Raw genomic sequence first — 19,999 nt, 5'->3', positions numbered from 1 at the left:
GTCACCCTAATTGACGGATTTAATTAACTATTATTTGATGCATTCAAATGGGGGCCAAGCCATTGGCTAATAGACCATTTTCGCCTATTCTTTTACATTTTTGCCTCTAAATAATTACGTAATCAACGTAATCGCCTAATTATTTTTCTGACTTAACATTACGTCACCCTCTATCAATTGATACCACTCATTAACCTCTATCACTTCTCATTTACTCACAACTGCTGCGGACACAATTTTGCGTATTTTGCCTCTAATTAATTATTTATAGACCTTATTGGTCTAATTATATTTTCGGACACAACATTATGTCACTCTCTATCGATTGATACCACTCATTAACCTCCACTACTTCTCAATTACTCACAACTGCTGCGGACACGATTTTGCTGACGCGGTCTGCGGACGCGGTGTGCGGACAGAAATCCGTGAACATAGCTAAGTAATGCTTTCGCTTTATTAACGAGTGACAGAGTCGCAGAAGACGTCTCTCTATATTAAGCCCGCATGACTGTAAATTGGGGAGAAACGTTTAACTTTGCAGTAGCGTACCCCCCCCCCCCCCCCCCCCTCTCCCCCGTTTTTTGCAGTATTTACTCTTTTTCTGATCTTTATAACGTCGCATTGAGATCATTCTGCGGCTAAGTGAACCGGGTCACTGTGCCGTTAACTAAAACAGAAAGGGAACCCTGAAGCATACGTCAGAAGCAGTCATCTGCTGTGCGCTTTCCCGTTTGAGCCATACCAACAGAGAATATATAACCAAAATGCTTAAGGTTTGAGTAACTATTAATGGGGTTAACGGCACCTCCTAAGGAGCGGCCGCCCACTTTGTTGAAAGCAAGCTGCAGACAAAGAACGCCTTTCTTTTTGTTAGTTCCGATAGTTTAATTACCACGAGAAGCGAAAAGGGTGTTGTTCAAAGCAGCGATGAATTTGTGACATTCTTCTTCAAAAGGGCTAGTTTCCCTCGTGCTATATAGCGCCTTTTGGTCATCAGACCCCTGCCCCATCTTCCCCTTACCCTCACGGCGTGGTTTCAGTTTCCATGAAGAGCAAAAAAAAAAAAATCCCTGAAACTTTGCTGGTCCTCTCCCCCTGTTGACCATGTCAACGATAAAAAAAGAATTCTAAGGGGCACTTTGGATCTTTAAACTACGACGAGGTGAAAGCGTCTATTGTGCGGTGGTCCTCTTTCTCTCTGTTTTCACTCCAACCTTCGCGATGACACGACAGCGTAAGCTACCAGCCAACATATAAAACCCCGCTTTAAACGAGCCGTATGAACGTGCCTGCGTGGCCTAGGGATAACGTGAATGCGAGGGTTTTTACAGGCTGATTGTGTTATCACCCTTCCATATGAGAGTCCCGAGTTGGCAGCTCCTGCCAAACGTAATGTCAGAAAACCCTACGTTCAGTTAGTGCTCAGCCATGTCAGCTGTCAGTTGCCGCCTCCCACGACTACTACTACTACTACTACTACTACTACTACTACTACTACTTCTTCTTCTTCTTCTTCTTCTGCTTCTGCTTCTCCATCTTCTCCTTCTTCTTCTTCTTCTTCTTCTTCTTCTTCTTCTTCTTCTTCTTCTTCTTCTTCTTCTTCTTCTTCTTCTTCTTCTTCTTCTTCTTCTTCTTCTTCTTCTTCTTCTTCTTCTTCTTCTTCTTCTTCTTCTTCTCCTCCTTCTTCTTCTTCCTCTCTTCTTCTTCTTCTTCTTCTTCTTCTTCTTCTTCTTCTTCTTCTTCTTCTTCTTCTTCTTCTTCTAGCCTTTTGATGTAACAGACGGCGCGAGTATGAGCGCTTAAAGGCTTTCGCCTTAAAAATGTTAATTAACCTCTGATTACTCGTACGCAAATAGATCAAGAATCATTTTGCTTCCGCGCAAACGCTTCCCGCCCTTCTGTCTAGAGAGCGATTTTCTTTTCGCCTAGTTATTTTTGCACACATGCAGGGCAAGGCAAAGGTTCTCATTCTTCCCGAAACCTTATTATTATTAGCTTTTCAATAAATAAACAAATAAGTAAATATAAAACACATTTCGTTAACTTTTCAGAGGATGCTCAAGAGACTGGAGTTCCCGTACGACACCGACTGCGTCGATTATGCGAAGCTGGACAAGCTCGCGCATTATCCGGCCTATCACACGCAGGAGGTAAGCACGTATGTTATTTTAGAGTGGGTTCTCCCAGGTGTCTTTAGTTATATTTTTAACCCTGCCTGGTGACTTCGCGCATTCCCATAACATGTGATCTAGTGCTAACCCCGCGAAGAGCGGAAAAGTCACTCTATTTGACAAATAAAAGTTATCTCTCTCTCTCTCTACTAAAGAGATGGGGAAAGGATGCGACTCAAAACCATGCGAGTGCCGTTTTCAAGCTTGCTGGACGTAAAACGAAATACTGTTTTCATCTAATAATCGTTCAGTTATACAATCAGCTAAATGGTTTTCGCAGCCTTTCTACAGATCCTGTAGCTACTGGAGCACTATGAAATCGGCGAGGAGGCCGGTGTCCAGTTAGCTGGTCTGGCCAAGCAGCTACGAACGGACGATCCCCAGCTAACCTCGATCAAGCTGCTGCATTCGGCCGCACATTTCTGTTTTTGTTCACCCTTGAGCTCACAGAGAGCCTGGGCAGCTCTCCGTGGCGTCAGTATAGACCGTTGCGTATAATCGACCCCAAATGTTACTTTCGAATGTCACGCAAATTAGATAGACCTATAGGTCTGACTGTACATGCCTTCATTAGATTCACTTGCATATGTTGCATATAGGAAATACTTTCTCTATAAAATATGTGTACCGGGCGGACCTCTGTGCACGACATGTGGTGAACGTGAAAATCTTGAACACTTGATTTGCTGCTGGTGTCAAAAGTTTAGCGCAAACTACAGGACATTACAAAATATTTAATGCCTTCGTCGGGACAGAGTTCTGTGACTCGAGCGCGTACTTGGTGCAACGAGTGACGGGGCTTCGGCTGGTGGTGGCGGTGGTGAAAAACCTTGATTAGATAATATTTACATGAGGGAGAGATAAAGTTTAGGAAGGGGCTGCGAGTGAGACAAAAGCCTTACTAATAACTTTTACACCCTTTGAAGTATCTATGTGTTTGTAAGCGAGTGATGTGTGTGATTAATTTTTGTTTCAAATTCTTTTTTCTGGCCTCTGTCTCTACGCTCTTCAAAAAGAATTACTTGAAGTGAATTCATCAATTTAACAGAGTCAACCACAGTTCTCTGGAGCTCTCGTACGGAGCCAAGTCTTACCACAGCTGCTTTGTTAAGAGCTTGTGCAATTCGAATGATACTGCGGCTGCTCCAGAGGGCAGTTATTACTATTATTAATGTGTGTAGGTTTCACTTTGCTTCCTCCGCATGTGTTCGATAGAGCGCTATAAACAAACGTGATCTACCCTGTACTGTGTAATTTCTATCGTTTAGCTCAGAGTGGCTTAGCTTTGAAACCAAGCTGTGCACTCATGTTTTCCAGCGCCGAGAGGTGGTGGTAGGTGGAAGTGCAAGGAGGTCATAGGCGGGAGGAGGGGTCGGTGCTGGGTTATATATATGAAGGTCAATAAGACTGGAGGTATTTAAGGCGTTAAAACACAAAATGAACAAACAGCCAAATGGGTTCGAGCTGTTAGCTGGGAAAGTTTTGCGCACGCAAACGGGAGCAATTCATCGCCACTCAGAAAGTCAACGCTCTCGATTGTAATCGAGATGGAGGCCTGCATAACATGTAATCAGCGTCCACGAAGCTTCAAAAGTTTCCTCGTGGGTACGTGGATCATTGTGTCGTATATGAAAATGTTGGAAGCAAGAAAACATACACGTTGAAAGTGTCCCATTTGACTACTCTGCACTGAGAAGGAGAAAATGAGATGTAAAGGAATATAAGGGATGGATTAGTGATGAATAGCGTCAATGGACAGTGATGCAGCCCTGTTATATTATGACAATCAAAGCAAGATGGCGACCTGATGAATGTGAGTATGACGAGTTGTTGACATTTAAATTTAATTTTTATTATCCCCATGACTTTTAATAAGAGAATAAATACTCATTGACATTGACAGCTTTCTCTGAAACTTCGTAGTTAAAGAAAAATTCGTACTGGTCCGGGGACGAATTCCCTGGGCCAGGACGAATTTTTCTTTAACTACGATGTTTCTGAGAAAGCTGTATAGGTTTCCTTTGTAGCCGTGTGGCTGCACTTGTGTGGACGTCAATGAGTAATTGCTCCCTGATTACAAATCTACTCCACCTTAAGGGATCCCCCTAAATATTTGACTCCCATGATGTTGAGCTCGGAAAATATTTCCGATATTTTGTATGTGGCGTATGGGGTGAGCTCGCCCTGGTGGCGCTTCGCAGACATGCTTCGCGGACTGCGTGCGCAATGAGACAAGGCGCCACTGCAGCTGCACGCCTACCGACTACCCGTTCCGAGGGTTCCTCAACGAGACGTTCTGCGCGGGTCCGGAGCTACTCGGTAGGCTGCCCTTTATCACATCTGCACTGTTTCCAGTCGCCCCAAGAAGCAAAAACACAATAGCAAAAAACTAGACACCGTAACGTGATCTCAATAAAACATCATCAAATAAATTCTGCTTCTTTGAAAGGGGGCAGAAGAAGGCATGCCTTGCGCGTTGGTGCCTAAACATCGGCAACTAACAGTGAGGCTTCTTCCCCAAACCATGCTGTCTCGTTTAAACCCAAAAAGAGGACATATTGGTCGACCAGTGCTAGTCTAGTACGTAAAAGCATTTAAAACTATCGCACGAGTTTTCACTTAGTATTCGAATGTCGCGTATTACAGAATTCCCTGCCGTACTGCTTGCAATTGTAACAATGTTAAGTTAATTATCTTTACAAGTTCATAATGCACCAGCAAGGAACTATCGAAAGTTAGAGCATAAAATCAGTTTAACATGGAAAGTGAGGTCATGCCACAGTTTTGGGCGTAGTTGAGAACATCGCGTTATTGGTTACCACCGAAGGGGTACAAGGAGTATGAGAATGCGTTCGAGTGCACTCGGCAGGGGCTCTAAGGTCATGAGCAGCAAATTACCAGTGTCCTTCAAAAAAGAGTGTGAAAGATAGTCAATATTTTCAGTGCTCGCATATCGTGAAATAACTTGGGAGAGCTGGCAGCTCGGAGAAATATGGAAACTTAAATCGTAGCTGTGCATAACGTCAAGGCACAGGAAGAGAGCAGATTTGGCCAGGGAACGTATCTGAGCTAGCGATATTGTCTACATTCGAAATCCAGAACAGGTACGGACAAGTACGGAAAGCCCATGTAACGCGAGGGGGAGATAACCAAGGATAGCCGAATGGATTTCAAGGATAGGCATAGAAACAATTGGCGGCATCCAGTACGGTTGCCGAATGATACCGGAAAGTTTGCGGGAATGAAGTTGCCTAGGTTGGTGATTGCGGAGGTAATTGGGGGGATATGGGAATGTCATTTTTCCTGTAGTAGAGATAGTTACGTTACTGCTAATGGTGATGAACGACCCATGTCTGAATATGCAAACGTGGCAGATTACTCGATGTAACGAAATAAACGCCACTTCTTTCAAGAATGCGCGTAACGTTCGTGGTCCCGCCCTATAACATGACAGTGTTTTTCCACGACTTATTAGTTATTTAGAAGGACCGGAAGGCTAACAAGTAGTCCAAAAACGAACTGAATAACTCCGCCTAGGCAGGTAAAGGTGGCCGCAAAATTTTGCGAAACACGGAACCATGAAGAAGCCGAGCGTCTTGTTGTGCCGGTACTGACCGTATTCACTGTGGAGGACGCGCAAGTTAGTGAATAGTACTCGCGTCACTTATCAAAGAATGCTCGGGCGCCTGTGCAATAAACCTTTTCGCGGATTCAGCGTGACGAATTCTTCTGCCGGTACCTCTGTGTTCTTAGCCGTTCTGTCACCAGGAGGCATGGACAACCAAGGCGAAACCGGACCGTACCGGACTTATCGAGCTAATTGCGCCATTGCTGTTTGCGGCGGGTCAAGGCGTTAAGCAACGTGTGGTTCGCATGCTCTTCTCTAAAAATAATAATAAAAGGGGGGGGGGGGGGGGGGGAGGGGTCAATCCTTTTGTAAAAAATATGCAGGCCACCATGTTTGCTTGTGGGCTACGCAGTGTAGCTCCTTTTGAATGCTCCACATTGTAAAGTTTTCTAAAGCTAGAGGAACTCTGGTCCTCACCTTTCCTAAGCAAATGACTTCCATTTGTGCTTAGGGCCTCCGCAGCGCCGCTTAGAAGCAAACCCCTTTGAACTGCAAAGTTTTTAACAGCGGCTCCACGTGGCTAAACTATTTTGTAGCGAGTGCAGTTTCGCAGCCGAAGTATAAAATCGTATAAAGAGAGACATCAAGAAGGCACTCCGGTTCTCCTCTTCTCTCTCGTACCAGCGTGCACCTCCAGGCGGCGCCAGTCGTACGAGAAAGTCTGCTCGGCCAGCTGCAGGGTTCCGTGCGAGTAAGTGCTGTGCATGTGATGACGTTGTTTTTGCTTTGCTCGCTCGCTCTCAGCCGCATCGCTCTCCGCCCTCCATCAGTCATGGAGTCTGCGTTTACGTCAAGCCTTACGTCATTTTTTGCTTATAGTTTCGCAAGCGAATATCGAGTCTTAATCAGAGCAAAGGGAAAAACTATCTCACTTCGAATCGAAGTCTCCCAGCAATAATCGAGTACTCTGCTGCAGAACATGACATAGTAACAAAGACGCAAAATACCGAACTGTCGAGTTTCAATCACACACAAACACACACAAAAACAATTGATTGAGTTTTCCTCAGTGTCCTTTTGAACTTTTCATCAGTTACAGCTTCTTGTCTGTACTAGTAGAGTGAAAGGAACAAGGACACACTACCACATCTTTAGCGAAGGGCATACAATGTCTAGTCACAACGTTTAAGCTCATGCGATACTGGCGACTAAAACCATTGCAATTTACTGGCTACGGTATGCAGTCGCAGGTTTTCCAGTTAATAAAAGGGAATTACAGCCTATATTCCACGCCGTGCCTGATGCAGAGACATGACCAATGATATACTCTTGCACATGTTTTGACATTTTCATTTGTCCGTTGCAGCCAAGTTTTCTACGATGCTAACGCAGTGAAGAAAGAAGACCCTGGTCTTATTCTTGAAGACGGGTGAGGTGGATTGAAAAGAAAATTTCCGAATATTTCTCAAACCCTTTCCTAAGTTTTGAATACGTAAACTTTTTATGTCTGTGCGTGCATTTATTTCTTAGCGGCTATCACATGGTGTCCGTTAAGTTCAGCATGTCATCAACGAGCGTCAACGTCCTCATGTTCATCGAGAAGCTGCAGGTGAGTCCACTGTTTTCAGTTACTAGGCACAATAACAGTAGCGCATGCGCAAAGCACAGTTATCATTCTGGAACATGCACTTAATCGCAATGTGGTGGATTGTGGATCCAGCGTGAGGCACCTACTTAACAGAACAAAATATATAACGCCACAATTGATATAGATTGATGGTATGATCTGGTATGATGGTCGCTTTGGGTAACAAACTGGATTCCAAGGGAAGGAAAGCGTAGCAGGGGGGGGCGGCAGAAAGTTAGGTGGGCGGATGAGGTTAAGAATTTCGCAGGGGTCAAGTGGATGCAGCTAGCACAGAACCGGGTTAATTGGAGAAATATGTGAGAGGCTTCGCCCTGCAGTGGGTATAGTCAGGTTGATGATGATGATGATGATGATGATGATGATATGACCAAACAATTACGTGTTATGAACGAGCCTGGGACCAACAAAACATCGCTACTTCAGAGGAACCACGCTTGGCAAGTAATGCACCTTTACTCTGTAAGAATCTGGGACGGAAGAGAAAAAAATCCAGAGGAAATCTTCATTGTCTATGTGAGGTTGCCCATGCAAGGTTGAGGGATGATAACTTCCGCCTTAATTTTTATGTGAGGTTACCTTTCGAAACAGTGTACTTACCTTACGGGTCCAAGTTTTGTTGATCGTATCATTTCGTTCAGACATACATACGCCAGCCACTAAAAGTGTGACGAGCATTAATCGAGTACGACAGTTTACGTGATTTTCAAAATAGCTGTCACCATACTTCTCCGTCGCCTGATGCACCTCGTTCTTCCGTAGCTGTTCCAATCAACCTCGCATCAGCTCTCGCCTTGCGCTCTTTCCACGTTTCTCGCTGTTGTACCCTCAGGATTAGGATGGTGATGATTATTGCGGTCTTCCCTTTGAAACGAACGATCAACGAAAGCTCTAACTTGGCTGAAAAAAAAAGTGGACAAAAGAAAAAGAAAAGTGAAAACAAAACAGAGCCCTACAGTTCCCCTCCGACATAATCTCCAGGATTGCTTTTTTTCTACCTTCATTTAAAGCGTAACGTTCCACTATGCCGATGCGTGTATCTAATCACGTGACCACCACTTGCCCGTGCTTAGCTCTACCTTTGTCGTCTTCTTTGGAGGCATGCTCATCCGTGGTCACGTTACTCGCGATCAAGTGACCAGCCGGTGCATTCATGCGTCCTTTGCTTCGCCCCTTCACTGTAGTTGGGTGACACGGGCAGTCTTCAGCAGGGAGCCCCTCACTGGGGGAGCATATACAGGAACACTATATTGCTGTAAAGGGTGATTCATATGGAGCGAACTTGCACTGCGAAATTCGTGCGGCCAGCACCACGCGGCGGGACGCAGGCGTACAGTCAGGGAAAAACAGGCGAGTGTCGCTTGGGGCGCCGACGCTTGAGTGACAGAAACGCATGAATTGTACCGCTTCAACAACGTTACCATTTCACATTAAACCGATCTCGAATAGCAATGCAGGTGATACCCAGTGCCTGCAGTGCCGTCCCACGTATTCCGTCCGTCGGGGGGACGGCCTCCTAGTCCACCCGGCCGCGCAGCAACACCGTACTGCACGCCCGCCCCGTCATTGCGGCGCCTTTCACGCGGTTTGTTAAAAAAGTCAGGCTGCATCATCAAAGCAGGCAATAAATTCACAGTGCTTACAGCTCTAGCTTTCGCTTATTGATGCACTACGCCGACACCTTCACACCACCATTTGTCTTCTGGAAAGTGAAGTTGGGATAGCAGAGGTGTGTCGAGCGAGAGTGGTGGTCCGTGAGGCAGCTACCTACAGCTAGGGGAGAGTGGGCTCAGGAGGCGACTTGAGGGTGATAATTTTTGGAGGCAGCCTACTTTTACACAGCGTCCTTGAATTCAATTTCACATTTTCTTTTAATGCGAGAGCATTAGAAGCCTCGCCAAGAGAGAAAAAAGTCGATGGCATATAATGCACATTGTCTTAGGGGAGTGTGACGAAAACCCCGAATACTGAGGTCTTCAACCAGCGGGGAAACCAGCACGGACCGGAAGGCCCGCTACAGGCAGTTGGTAGCTGGTAGGTCTACTGGTCATGTGACATGGTCGGGACCGGTGGCAGGCTCGGCGGCAGTTGGCAATATACGCTTGGTTGTGTGCAGGCGTGTATAGACAGCTCCGCATATCAGGTTCCAAGTGGAGTCTGTTTACTGGGAGGGCGACCACGCAAGAATTACGCTGAAGATGAAGTATTAGGGCTGCAGACTCAGTGTACTCGTATATGGCTAGCAGCAGTTCAGAAGGAGGAGAAGCAGGCCGAATGGACTTCAGCATTAATGTCATCGCATTCTCAACACATACGATGTTGCGTGGGCTTCTAGTTGTCCTTGTGGAGGGTGTCGATAGGTGGGTTGGCGGTGGCGGAACTTCTCTAGCAGCGGGTGAGTGGTTGGTGAATGTTGCTTTTGAAGGCTGAAGGCTCATTTGAGTTTCACTTCAGTACACACGTGCTCTTACAAAATATGGCAATAGTCAGTTGATTGCATCAGTAGGTTTCATGATGCATCTAGCGTAAATAGCAAATTTCCTATTAAATAGCCTTTAAGCAAAAACGACAAGCTGGCACTGAAAGAGTCTAGTGAAGCTGCCCATGAACACTGGAGATGATAATTATCTTGTACTAAGCTGAAAACTACGTGACGCCCCTTGACAGGTGACCCAGATCCTGGCGCTTGTTGGGGGCTACCTCGGAATCTGGCTGGGTCTGTCGTTGCGCACGTTTGCTATCATCTTGATCGACTGGTGCTTCGAGCGTCTCCGGCGCCTGCAACGCTCCAAATACGCCGCCGCCGAGTGAGGAGCATTCTCGATCTCGTGCAGCTGCATCGCCAACGCTTACGCATTAGCCATTTACTAGTGGATTAACCTTTCTATTTAGCCGGCATCACCGCCTCTTTAGAAAGCTCTTCAATACCCCTTACTATAGCAAACTCTGCCCTCCAATGTATTAAAAACTCCAGGATACGTCAACTATCTCGCCACCTGCGGCTTTTAAAACGCTGCTCGGTGCTTTTCAAAGCGTGGACATAGTGAAGAGCCGCGACTTACAGGCTAATGGGTGGTGTCGCGTATCAGCTAGCTCCCAAAAAGTGACCGCAGCACACTGTACGCGATGATGTGTTCACCTGCATCCCACGCAGGGTGTCCAGTGTGGCTCGCTTCCTGCGGCTGGTGGTGGGCGTGGCGTCCCTGGTGTTTTGCGTGCGCAACTCTTTGGAGGACGTTCACCACTACTGGCGCTTCCCGGCTGCCGTCGTCTACAACGAGGACCAGAACGTGCGCTTTCCCGTGCTCACCCTCTGCTTCCCCGATGGGTATAGTCATTCTTTCCACACATGCTGTCCAAGATTGAAACCTATACCGAATGTGTAATCTGCACATATCCGGATGCTTTTTTGGAGAAATTGTCAAGCTTTCAATGAGAATAAGGGTCGTAATTTCAGCATGTTACCTTTTTTTATTCTGATGATTACCTCGCGGTATTTCTCTTCTTTTGCGCTATGCAGGGTGTGCATGGCTCGACAGCATTAAATGGCTTCGGTCTGTGGCTTCCCTTGCAGACCATCGTTCGAATAAATGCACTCTGCAGCTCGCTGAGTCGCTCATCTTTTAATTGTGCTTCTGTTATCTCACAAATTCTCTGTAGATATACAGTCATGAGCTATCGAGTTATGTGAACTACCACCCGACATGGGTATCTACTCTATACCTCATCACTTCCTCGCAGCAGTGCAGTGCGGAAGCTACGAGCCTTGTTCAACCAATCACAAGGGAGCATTAAGCGTGCTCTTCCGCACCGCGTTGTATGTATGTCTTCTCCTCGCGAAGTATGCACATGTGGTTGTAACAGAGTATAAAAAGATGCACTAAACTCCGCAGCATCAGACCGTCGCCTCTGCACTCATCGTATCTTTGGTCGTGCTGCAAGGAACTCCTGAAATAGGGTATAAAACCCCGCTTAACCGAGCCGTATGGACGTCGGACGTATAGAGCTTATTCAAGTGACATCACTGCAACTTTACTAGCAACCATGGCATGCGCAACGCAACATCAGAGAGAGGGGAACATGGAAATGCATGGAACATGCATTTCCATGTTCCCCGTTTCATAATCCCCCCAACGGTGACGTTGAGCCGCTCCGCGCCCACGATATTTGAGACCGCGTCGTACTTTTACCTTTTCCTGAAGGTAAGAATACATTTTGTTTTACATTCTCCAAAGAGAAGGACTTTCATGAATGCTAATAGAGTGCCACTAAGTGACTTAGAAGAAGGAGCAGACCTCATGGGCTCTAAACTTTTGACAAAGCCTGTACACTGCAAAGCCTAGCATAAAAAAACATTGCACCTGTTTTTTTCGAATAAGTGTTTTTTTTTTAAGTTCTGGTACCAACCAATAAAAAAATTGCCCACGGTTACGTTACTTCCTAGTGCTAAATTTGAGCGCAGCTCTTCAGCTGTTTCAGCTTTTCGATTGATTGCGGTATGCGTTTAGGCTCGGGCGGTGCACATATCGAGATCCGCCGTCAACGATCCGGCGCTCTGATTTCCGCCGTACAGGGGTGGCATTGGAGGATGAGCGAAGAGAGCAGTTAAGTTATCGAGAGGTCGCGGGAGGCAGCGCGTGGGCCCATAGGAACGTTGCGCCGCGAAGAGATAGCAGCGACTGACTGATGCCGCTGACGCCGCTAGCGAGTAAATTCAACGTGTCTCTGCGTTTCGGCTTGGGATGCACGCACTGTGATCCGCTGATGCCGAGCCGGCGCTTCGGCAACCGGAGAACACCATCGCCGCCATGCAGGAAGAGGGGGGAGGGTACACGCCGCGGTGAACAGTGGCGGCAGGAGCACGAGCTGGCTCGCGGCTACGGAGCTGGTTACGAGGGACAACGCCGACGCCGACACGAAAAGCAGGAACAGGCGCCAAAGAGCTGCGCTGTAAAAAGAAAGATGAAAGATCAGAACTGATAATAATCGAGCATGTTGACGGGAGAAATGACAACTGAAGGAATTGACGAATTGACAGTGTCATTAAACAACAGGAATACCGTGCAGCATACTATAACATAGAAAACAATAGACGCCCCTTAATAAGATAAGAGCACGAATATATGAAAGTCGTGTGCTGTATTATTCATAAAACGTTCCATGCTCTTCGGACACTATATTCTCCCTTAATAGAAAAGGGATAAAGGGAAAATTAGGGACATAAGGGTTCGGCTCCTTTCTGTTTCTTAAAATTGGGACGAACACGTTATTACTATAAGCTCTTACACAAATTTTGTTTTCTTTTTTTTTAGCGGGGGGGGGGGGAGCCTTCACAACCAATGAAAACAATCACCCCTATATGACAATCCTGTCTACGTCTGAAAGCAAGAAAACTCTTTTAAAGCGTTAGCTCTACTGCGTTCATTTGTGAGTTTCGCGTCATTCTTAGACCTAGTATACAGCATGCATATCACAGATGGAGCCACATACTCGCGTATCGTAGTTCACAGCACATTGTTTCATTTCGCGCTGTGCAGCACACATCGTCATCTTCATCTCGCGCTGGTTGGTTTACGGGGTTTACCGTCCCAAAGCGGCGCAAATGATGCGAGACGCCATAGCGGAGAGCTGCGAAAATTTCGACCACCTGGGGTTCTTTAGCGGGTACTGACATTGCACAGCACACTGGCGCCAACTTTTTGCCTCCATCGAATGCCGGTCGCCGCGGCCGGCATTCGATCCTGCACCAATGGGCACAGTAATCGAGCGCCCTAACCACTGCTCCTCCACGGCGGGGCTTCATCTCGCGCTCTGCAGCAGATATCGTTGTGTCCAAGTACGAGAGTACTACCGCCACAGGCAACCGCGCCTCGTGTAAAACTGCAACACATTTTCGCGCGGTTCAGTAAACATCGTCGTCTTCGTCAAGTTCCAACCGCAAAACATTCTCGTGATGTTCATTGAATATCATCACGAGGTTCCATCTTGGCTGCCCCTTCATTTAACCTAGGCAAACGAGTCATGCATCTCGCTAAAGAGAGACCGCAGCCGTGCCAGACAGGATGCCGAGACCATCGAACGACCAGTAGCCAGGTTAGCCCGTTGCCTAGAAGCTTACCAGGCGCAGAATCGAGCCAAGATCGAAGCGGCAGGTGCAATTGCGGCTGCAGCCGATATTAACGCTTGTGAAACTTTTTTTAAGTATAGTTTACGCCTCTATATCTTTATTTTTTTTTTACTTTCATAGCAGACTACCGATTCTTCCATCGATGAGATGTCTCACTAAAAAATATTTTTATCATTTTATTATCATATTGTATGATAGAGAATTGTCAGTATTGCAAATACGCGCCATTTAAGCCCTCATGTTAAACCTTATCGTGTTCTCCGTGCTTCGAAAAAAAAATAAAAAACGTCAGCATCACCGGGAGCACTTCTAGAGCAGAACAGTGCCAGGGCAGACGTCGTTAGCGATGTGTAGCGCATGACACAATGACCCCGACAAGACAGCTGGGGTTCATTTCTGAATGGTGCTCAAGGAAATGCCACTATATGAACGACGAGCACTAAAATAGGCGTGCAAAAATCAACTCAAGATGCCGCTTTAAATTGGGTACAATGAGCTGTCGTATTACGTAACGTTCACGGCAGCGTCTAAAGGTACCGATAGCTACTCGTACGAAGCTTGTGTTCATGTCGGCTTGCAATGATCACTGAGCTTAAGACAGCACACAGTCTCAACATCTCTCTCTGTCTTTTCTTCTCCCTCTCTTGCAGCTACAACAAGTCTGGCATGGAAGTCCACCAGGAGGTCGAAGCTGCAATTGATATCGGAATCGGCGGAACAGGGGTAAACACGCTTTACTTTTGAATTGTTCCTTGCCACTCTGGCACTTTATATGCATCGATGTCAAGAGTTATATACCATGTTGCTCATATAGTTTTGCAGCTGCTAAAAGAACTATAAACGCTAGTGTGCGTGTTTCCTTCGGGACACGCACCAGACACTTGCCTGCTCTCCAGCCCCCAGGCATTCATACGAAAAATACCAACAGTCACTGAAACCGAGGAAAGCATAGGGGAATGTTTCTATGCATGTCTATCCTTACTGGAGGCGTTTATCAATTGGAAAACAAGTAATACAGCCACTTTTAGATTAAATATTACTGATTGCGAAGTAGAAGAAAGAGAGCGACATACCGTTGAAGCTATTCGATCACACGACTTCAAGATGTCGCTTGTGGTGATCTAGCAACTGAGCCATGATGGCGGCTGTAAAGTCTTCTACTTTCGGGATATTTAGGTTACGAGTAAGGTAACACTAACAGCGTTCACCAGTGCCATCCTCGACAAAAGCCGCAGGCGAAGAACACCCTGTACTACCGCGAGGGCCAAATAGGATGTGATCGAACGGCGAGGGAGGCAGCTGTGCGAGAACCCTACTATCATTCATATAGCATCAAGGCTATCGGAACCGAGACTTTTGTTAAGCTAATCAGCTGACAGGGGTGGGGAATTGAGGCGCACGTGACGACGTCGAGAGCCTCTCATATAGAAACATCCATCTATGTTTTTCTCCCTTTCACTGACTGCAGGCATTCTACATTTGTGTGTCGTTGCGAGCCCCTAAATTCCTTTTCTTCATTCTCCCAAAAATTTATCCCGTCTCAACCCGCTACCATTCCCTAGATCCCTTCACCCACTCTTCGTGGTTGATCCGTGTTTCTTCCTCATGGCGGCTTTTACCACAATGCGTTCCAGATCGCTCGTAACCCCCCCCCCCCTCCCCCTTCTCCCCCTACATCCTGTTAAAGTGTTAGCGCTGCATAATGCCCTTCCTCTCACTGTCCAACCCTGTCAATGAATTATTAGCTCACTCTGCAGAGGAGCAACTGATTTGGCCAAGATCTATGGGAAAGGTTAAAGAACACAAGGGAAACAAAACACAATATGCATATTTTCTGTTCTAGTCATCAATATTTTGTTTCTTCTGGCATTATTATATTTCTTCAATTCGCTTATGTTCATCTGCTTGTAGCCTTTTATATTAAATATTCAGTATAAAAAGATTATCGAAGTAGTTCCTCGGTGCACGTATAATTATTGTCCAATCCCTGCGTTATGTTCTCGACACAACCATCCCCAGCAGATGGATTTAGTGTTGCAAGCAAAGAATCGGACTACAGATAAAAAAGATGGAGGCCGCCAGACAGGCCCTCAGCGCAGAAAGAGTTTGTTTACACAAGGAAAAAAGGTGGCGGGGTACATGGGACGCTCTTTCCGCCTCGATTACGCTAACGGTCAACTGCCGCCCTGCGACAACCAACAATCGACTCTGGCGGAAAACGATGAGGAAAGGGAGGAAGTCCTCCTCTGCAGTCATTCCTGGGCGCTGACGCAACCGCGCGTGGCTAACGGCACTCGGGGAGGGAGGAGGCGCCGTCGGCCGGCCTTGGCACACTTTGCTCCGAGTGAGACGACGAAGCTGGAAAAACAGGCACGGGTATATATAGCCAGACAGAGTCGCGCTGTCGGCGTTGTCGGCGCTGGCAGCAGTACAGCCGGGCATAGCGCTAGTAACGGTTGTTTGATGCGAACAAAAGAAACGATCGCCTCCTTTTCCTTGGTGGGCGCACTAAGACCGAAGGAGGAGGGAGGTACATGGTGTGTGTGTGTGTTGAGCTGGCTTAAGTCAAATACTCAATGGACACGAGGAGATGAAAGAGGAGATGCGACTAAGTGATTTTACGCCCCTTCATTTAAAATAATCATTAGGCTCGTTGTTTGCTTATGGGATTTCAGATAGGGCCATCGTCGCATGCTCTTGAATGGAGTGATGCTTCGCGCGCTCCACAAATGGCTGGTCCTTCCTTCTTTTTATTTACATCTACAAAAAAAAAAAATGTCGTTAGTACCCTCACTTTTACCGTGACCAGACTCTAAGCTCCCTTGGTGCTCCGCGGTCTTCAGCTGGTCGCTCTTGTTGGGTTGCCTCGGCTCGAGGTCAGGTAGAGTAGGTGGAGGTTATATAGCCTACATAAGTCCTGATCAATATGAGTTGAAGTGCCCGTTGGTCTACGAGCGCGAGCAGCTACAGGTGGATGTGATGAGGTGATGGACGGGGTGAGTAAAGTAGAAAACCGATGACGAGGAGGTCGGACAGAATACTCCCTTCAAACCAAGTGCAACACCTCGCCGCAGAAACCATGGAGCATTGCTTAGTCTTACACAGTGCTGGGAATCGTACGCATTACATGCATCTAGCTAGTGAATTTGTATCTAGGTGTCACAATATCGTCCTGCATGAAATGGACAAATCACATAGACAATATATGTTCCTCCGCCCGTAGGAAGCTTTGTTTTCTCAAGTCTCTTATGACCAGCTGTACTAGTGCACTGAGGTTGAAAGCATACAAATCTATAGTAAGGCCGAGCCTCGAATATGCTTGCATCGCATCGGACCCCTATACAACAGACGACGTCCAAAAACTCGAAAAAATACAACGCCTTGCGGCTCGCTTTTTCTTCAATCGGTATAGGCGCCTCGACTCTCCGTCCGCTATGTTGCAGCTTGCAGAATTGGAACCACTGGTAGATAGAAGAAAGAAAGCACGTCTCAGATTCTTGCAGTCACTATATTTCTCTCGACTAGGTATCCGACCGGAAAACTATATCGCCAAAGATTCCACACGACCCTCACGCCATAAGCACAGCTTCTGTCTAGCACCCATTTTTGCGCGCACCGACACATATAGATACTCTTTTTTTCCACGAACAGTGTTTGAATGGAATGCTCTACCCCCAAGTTCTGAATTCTTTCACCCTCCTTGATTGATGTACTGTAGCTGTTTGGTGATGTGCATTTTGTTGTTTTGTCTCATTGCATCATGTGCTTGCTGTGTTATTCGAAATTAATGCATATATTGTATAACTGCTTGCTCTTGCTGGCCTTTTTGCGCTTGCTGATGTCTGATATACTGTCACTTATGTACCCTCCCTCTCCTGCTTGGACATGTGACATGTCCGCAGTATTTCATAAATAAATAAATAGTTGGAGCGTGAAGAAAGCAAATAATAGAAAATTTACGCGTCTTTGTAAGAGGTTACATGAAACAGGGGAATAGAATGGCTAACACAACGTGGTAACAGTCGCAGTCACAACGTGCTCCCCTACCTCTCGAGTAATCTGTGAAGGCCAGAGCAAAGATCCTTCGAGTGCGTGCCATTATCATGCTGCCGTAGCTGGCACGTTCTCTTCAGCCAGCAGCTGAAGCACGCAGTTGAGTATACCTGCGTTAAGTGAGGAGGCGATCCTAGAGTGTGTCGGCATAATGTTTACTGCTACGATATGCATGTTATTACTCATACCGTTATTACCCTACTGTTCATAAGAAAGGTTCGATTATCAGTGCCAGAACCCAATAAAAGTATCCCCGTTTTGTTGAACAAATACGTCGAAAATTAGTTGTTAACCCCATAATGTGTCTTGGCGGCCTTTGGCCAACTTGCACTTGCGCCAAAAATATTCATAAAATTATCATTATCATTACCACAACAATATAACTGCACGATACTTTTAATACTACTACAAAAACTAGATAAATGGCAGTGTATATGAAATAGCCAAGAAAAAAAAAAAGAACTACGCTTCGTAAAGCCCCATGATGAAAGAATGGAAATCAAGCACACATCAGGAACGTTTTGTGGAAGTAAGTCTGCCGTCTCTGCATTGGACGCACACACTAAGTATTTATGCTAAAAATTTAGGTTGAAACCAATTTCTAACACTCGATTTTTCGACCGAATGTTCATAAATTTAGAACATCACAAGCATCTGCTATTTGTATTCGTATTTAGCTTATATGTCCATCCCCTCAAATAATAGGCAACAATCATGGCGCGGAAGTTCAGCATGATTATGCAGAATTACGTAGGAATGCAAATATATTAACGCTTAGGAACATATATACGAATTCAAATACTAGAAAAAAGTGCGCACCACACCCAGCGGCGCTCAAGCAAAAAAAAAAAAAGAAAAAAAAAAACCATCGAAAGAGGGCGTTGGCGCGAGTTCTCATTCAGCTCGGATATAAACTTCTTGAATTACGGCGTTTGCTCACCATGTTATGATGTGCGTTGGCGAACAAGAGCTAGCTCTCATCCTGCCTAATTGTGGTCAGAGACAGGGGGTTCAAAAAGTTGCTACCAAAGGCGTGCATCGTGTAAAGGAAATGCCACTGTGCGTGAGTGCCACATGCAAGCCCTCAAAAGAGAGCTGATAATTTACAACACTTTTTTTTTTAATTCCCGCTTTCGCGCCACGCGGCGACCCGCGATTGCAGGTGCGCGCTCGATTTCCGGCGCATTACATCCTCTGAAGCTCGTGACGTCAGAGGTAGAATGCTATAATTGGCTCACATGTGCCCCAGCGAGGAAGGCTCGCCCGGACCGACAGGAGGTTGCGTCTCTATTTCCACTCTTTCTTCTACTGTCTAGCTGTTGCATCAGAAGTAAACAGCGAGACGAATTTGTTTGTTACTCGTTCGGGGGCGGAATATGATACATGTTTAAATGTAGCTTTTTTTTTTTTTTTTTTCTCGCTCAGACCGGAGCATGAGTTGAGAGAGAAAACAGAGAGTCCGTTTTCAATCTCGCATGTATCCGATGCTACATAAGCTAGATCATTATTTTTTTTCGGGAGGATGATTGGCGATTCAGTATCAGTCATTATTGTGAGAAAGAGGAAAGAACTTTTATTATCTTTCAGAAATGGCACCTCCCCCGTCCCCTCGGCACTAGGCTGGAGAGGCAGGAAGCACAGCTTTAGATGCTGGCCAGGAGATCTTGGGTCCCGGCGACCTCCTCAGCCAGTCGGACGAGGCGTAGCTGGAGCTCAGGGTCCGAGCTACGCAGCTGGGTCTCCCAGGATTCTTTGGAATCGACATTTAGCGCCGTTTAAGAAGAATATACTCATTCCCAGATTATATGGTCAAGGGACCCTCTCAAACCGGAGCGTTTGCACTCGTCTGGTTTTACACCCAGGAACATATGGTTCGCCAGGATCGGGTGTGGTTATGCGTATGTTTAGAGTCGTTTCCCCACGACTGCCTCCGTATTATTTAACGAAGGGTCTGGTGGAGGTATCGTGAACTTTGGACTTTTCTCGTCCTCAATAAACCCCTTTTGAGCGGCCCTTTCAGGCTGGCAGGATGTTCGCAAAACATATTTGACGCTTCCCCAGAATCTGTTAAGATCCCACGCCTCTCTTACGAAACTGCTTATTCTATCTTATCTTCACCTAGGCTCAGGCAGCCAATCCTGAGCCTTTGGGAATGGCTTTGGGATTATGGTTGGAGATGCGATTAGTGAAAATGAGCCAACTAAAAACTGACACAGCTCAGCTTGTATAGCAGGGTACGGATATGAGAGAATCCTCCATTAGAATCCCGATGCTATGCGTGTGCGAACGCACGCCTTGCAGTCGCTGCGGACCACAGTGGAAGAAAACTACCGGCGAGGTGCCGGAAACAATTGCAGGGACTGTGCCGCGGGCCGGGTGTGGCCCGTCGGTCGTAGTCTAGAGACCCTTTTTCTAAAGTATGTCCAGAGGTC

General features: G+C 46.4%; 1 protein-coding gene and 1 pseudogene across 1 annotated transcript in view; both read left to right on the top strand.

Moving 5' to 3' along the window:
- Positions 1–6,497, top strand: part of LOC146197495 (uncharacterized) — a 35,621-nt gene extending 29,124 nt beyond the window's left edge. Inside the window, exons 7-9 of the mRNA XM_084597190.1 lie at positions 2,055–2,153; positions 4,376–4,493; positions 6,427–6,497. Of these exons, the coding sequence (XP_084453316.1) occupies positions 2,055–2,153; positions 4,376–4,493; positions 6,427–6,497 (288 nt within the window). The remainder of the gene's footprint in view (positions 1–2,054; positions 2,154–4,375; positions 4,494–6,426) is intronic.
- Positions 6,498–7,282: 785 nt separating this feature from the next.
- The window catches only part of LOC146197494 (uncharacterized), a 44,331-nt pseudogene continuing 31,614 nt past the window's right edge, over positions 7,283–19,999 (top strand).

Source organism: Amblyomma maculatum, chromosome 3 (genome assembly GCF_055883805.1).
Source record: "Amblyomma maculatum isolate TAMU_Amacu chromosome 3, ASM5588380v1, whole genome shotgun sequence".
NCBI lineage: Eukaryota > Metazoa > Arthropoda > Arachnida > Ixodida > Ixodidae > Amblyomma > Amblyomma maculatum.
This window is presented reverse-complemented; position numbering and strand designations above follow the sequence as displayed.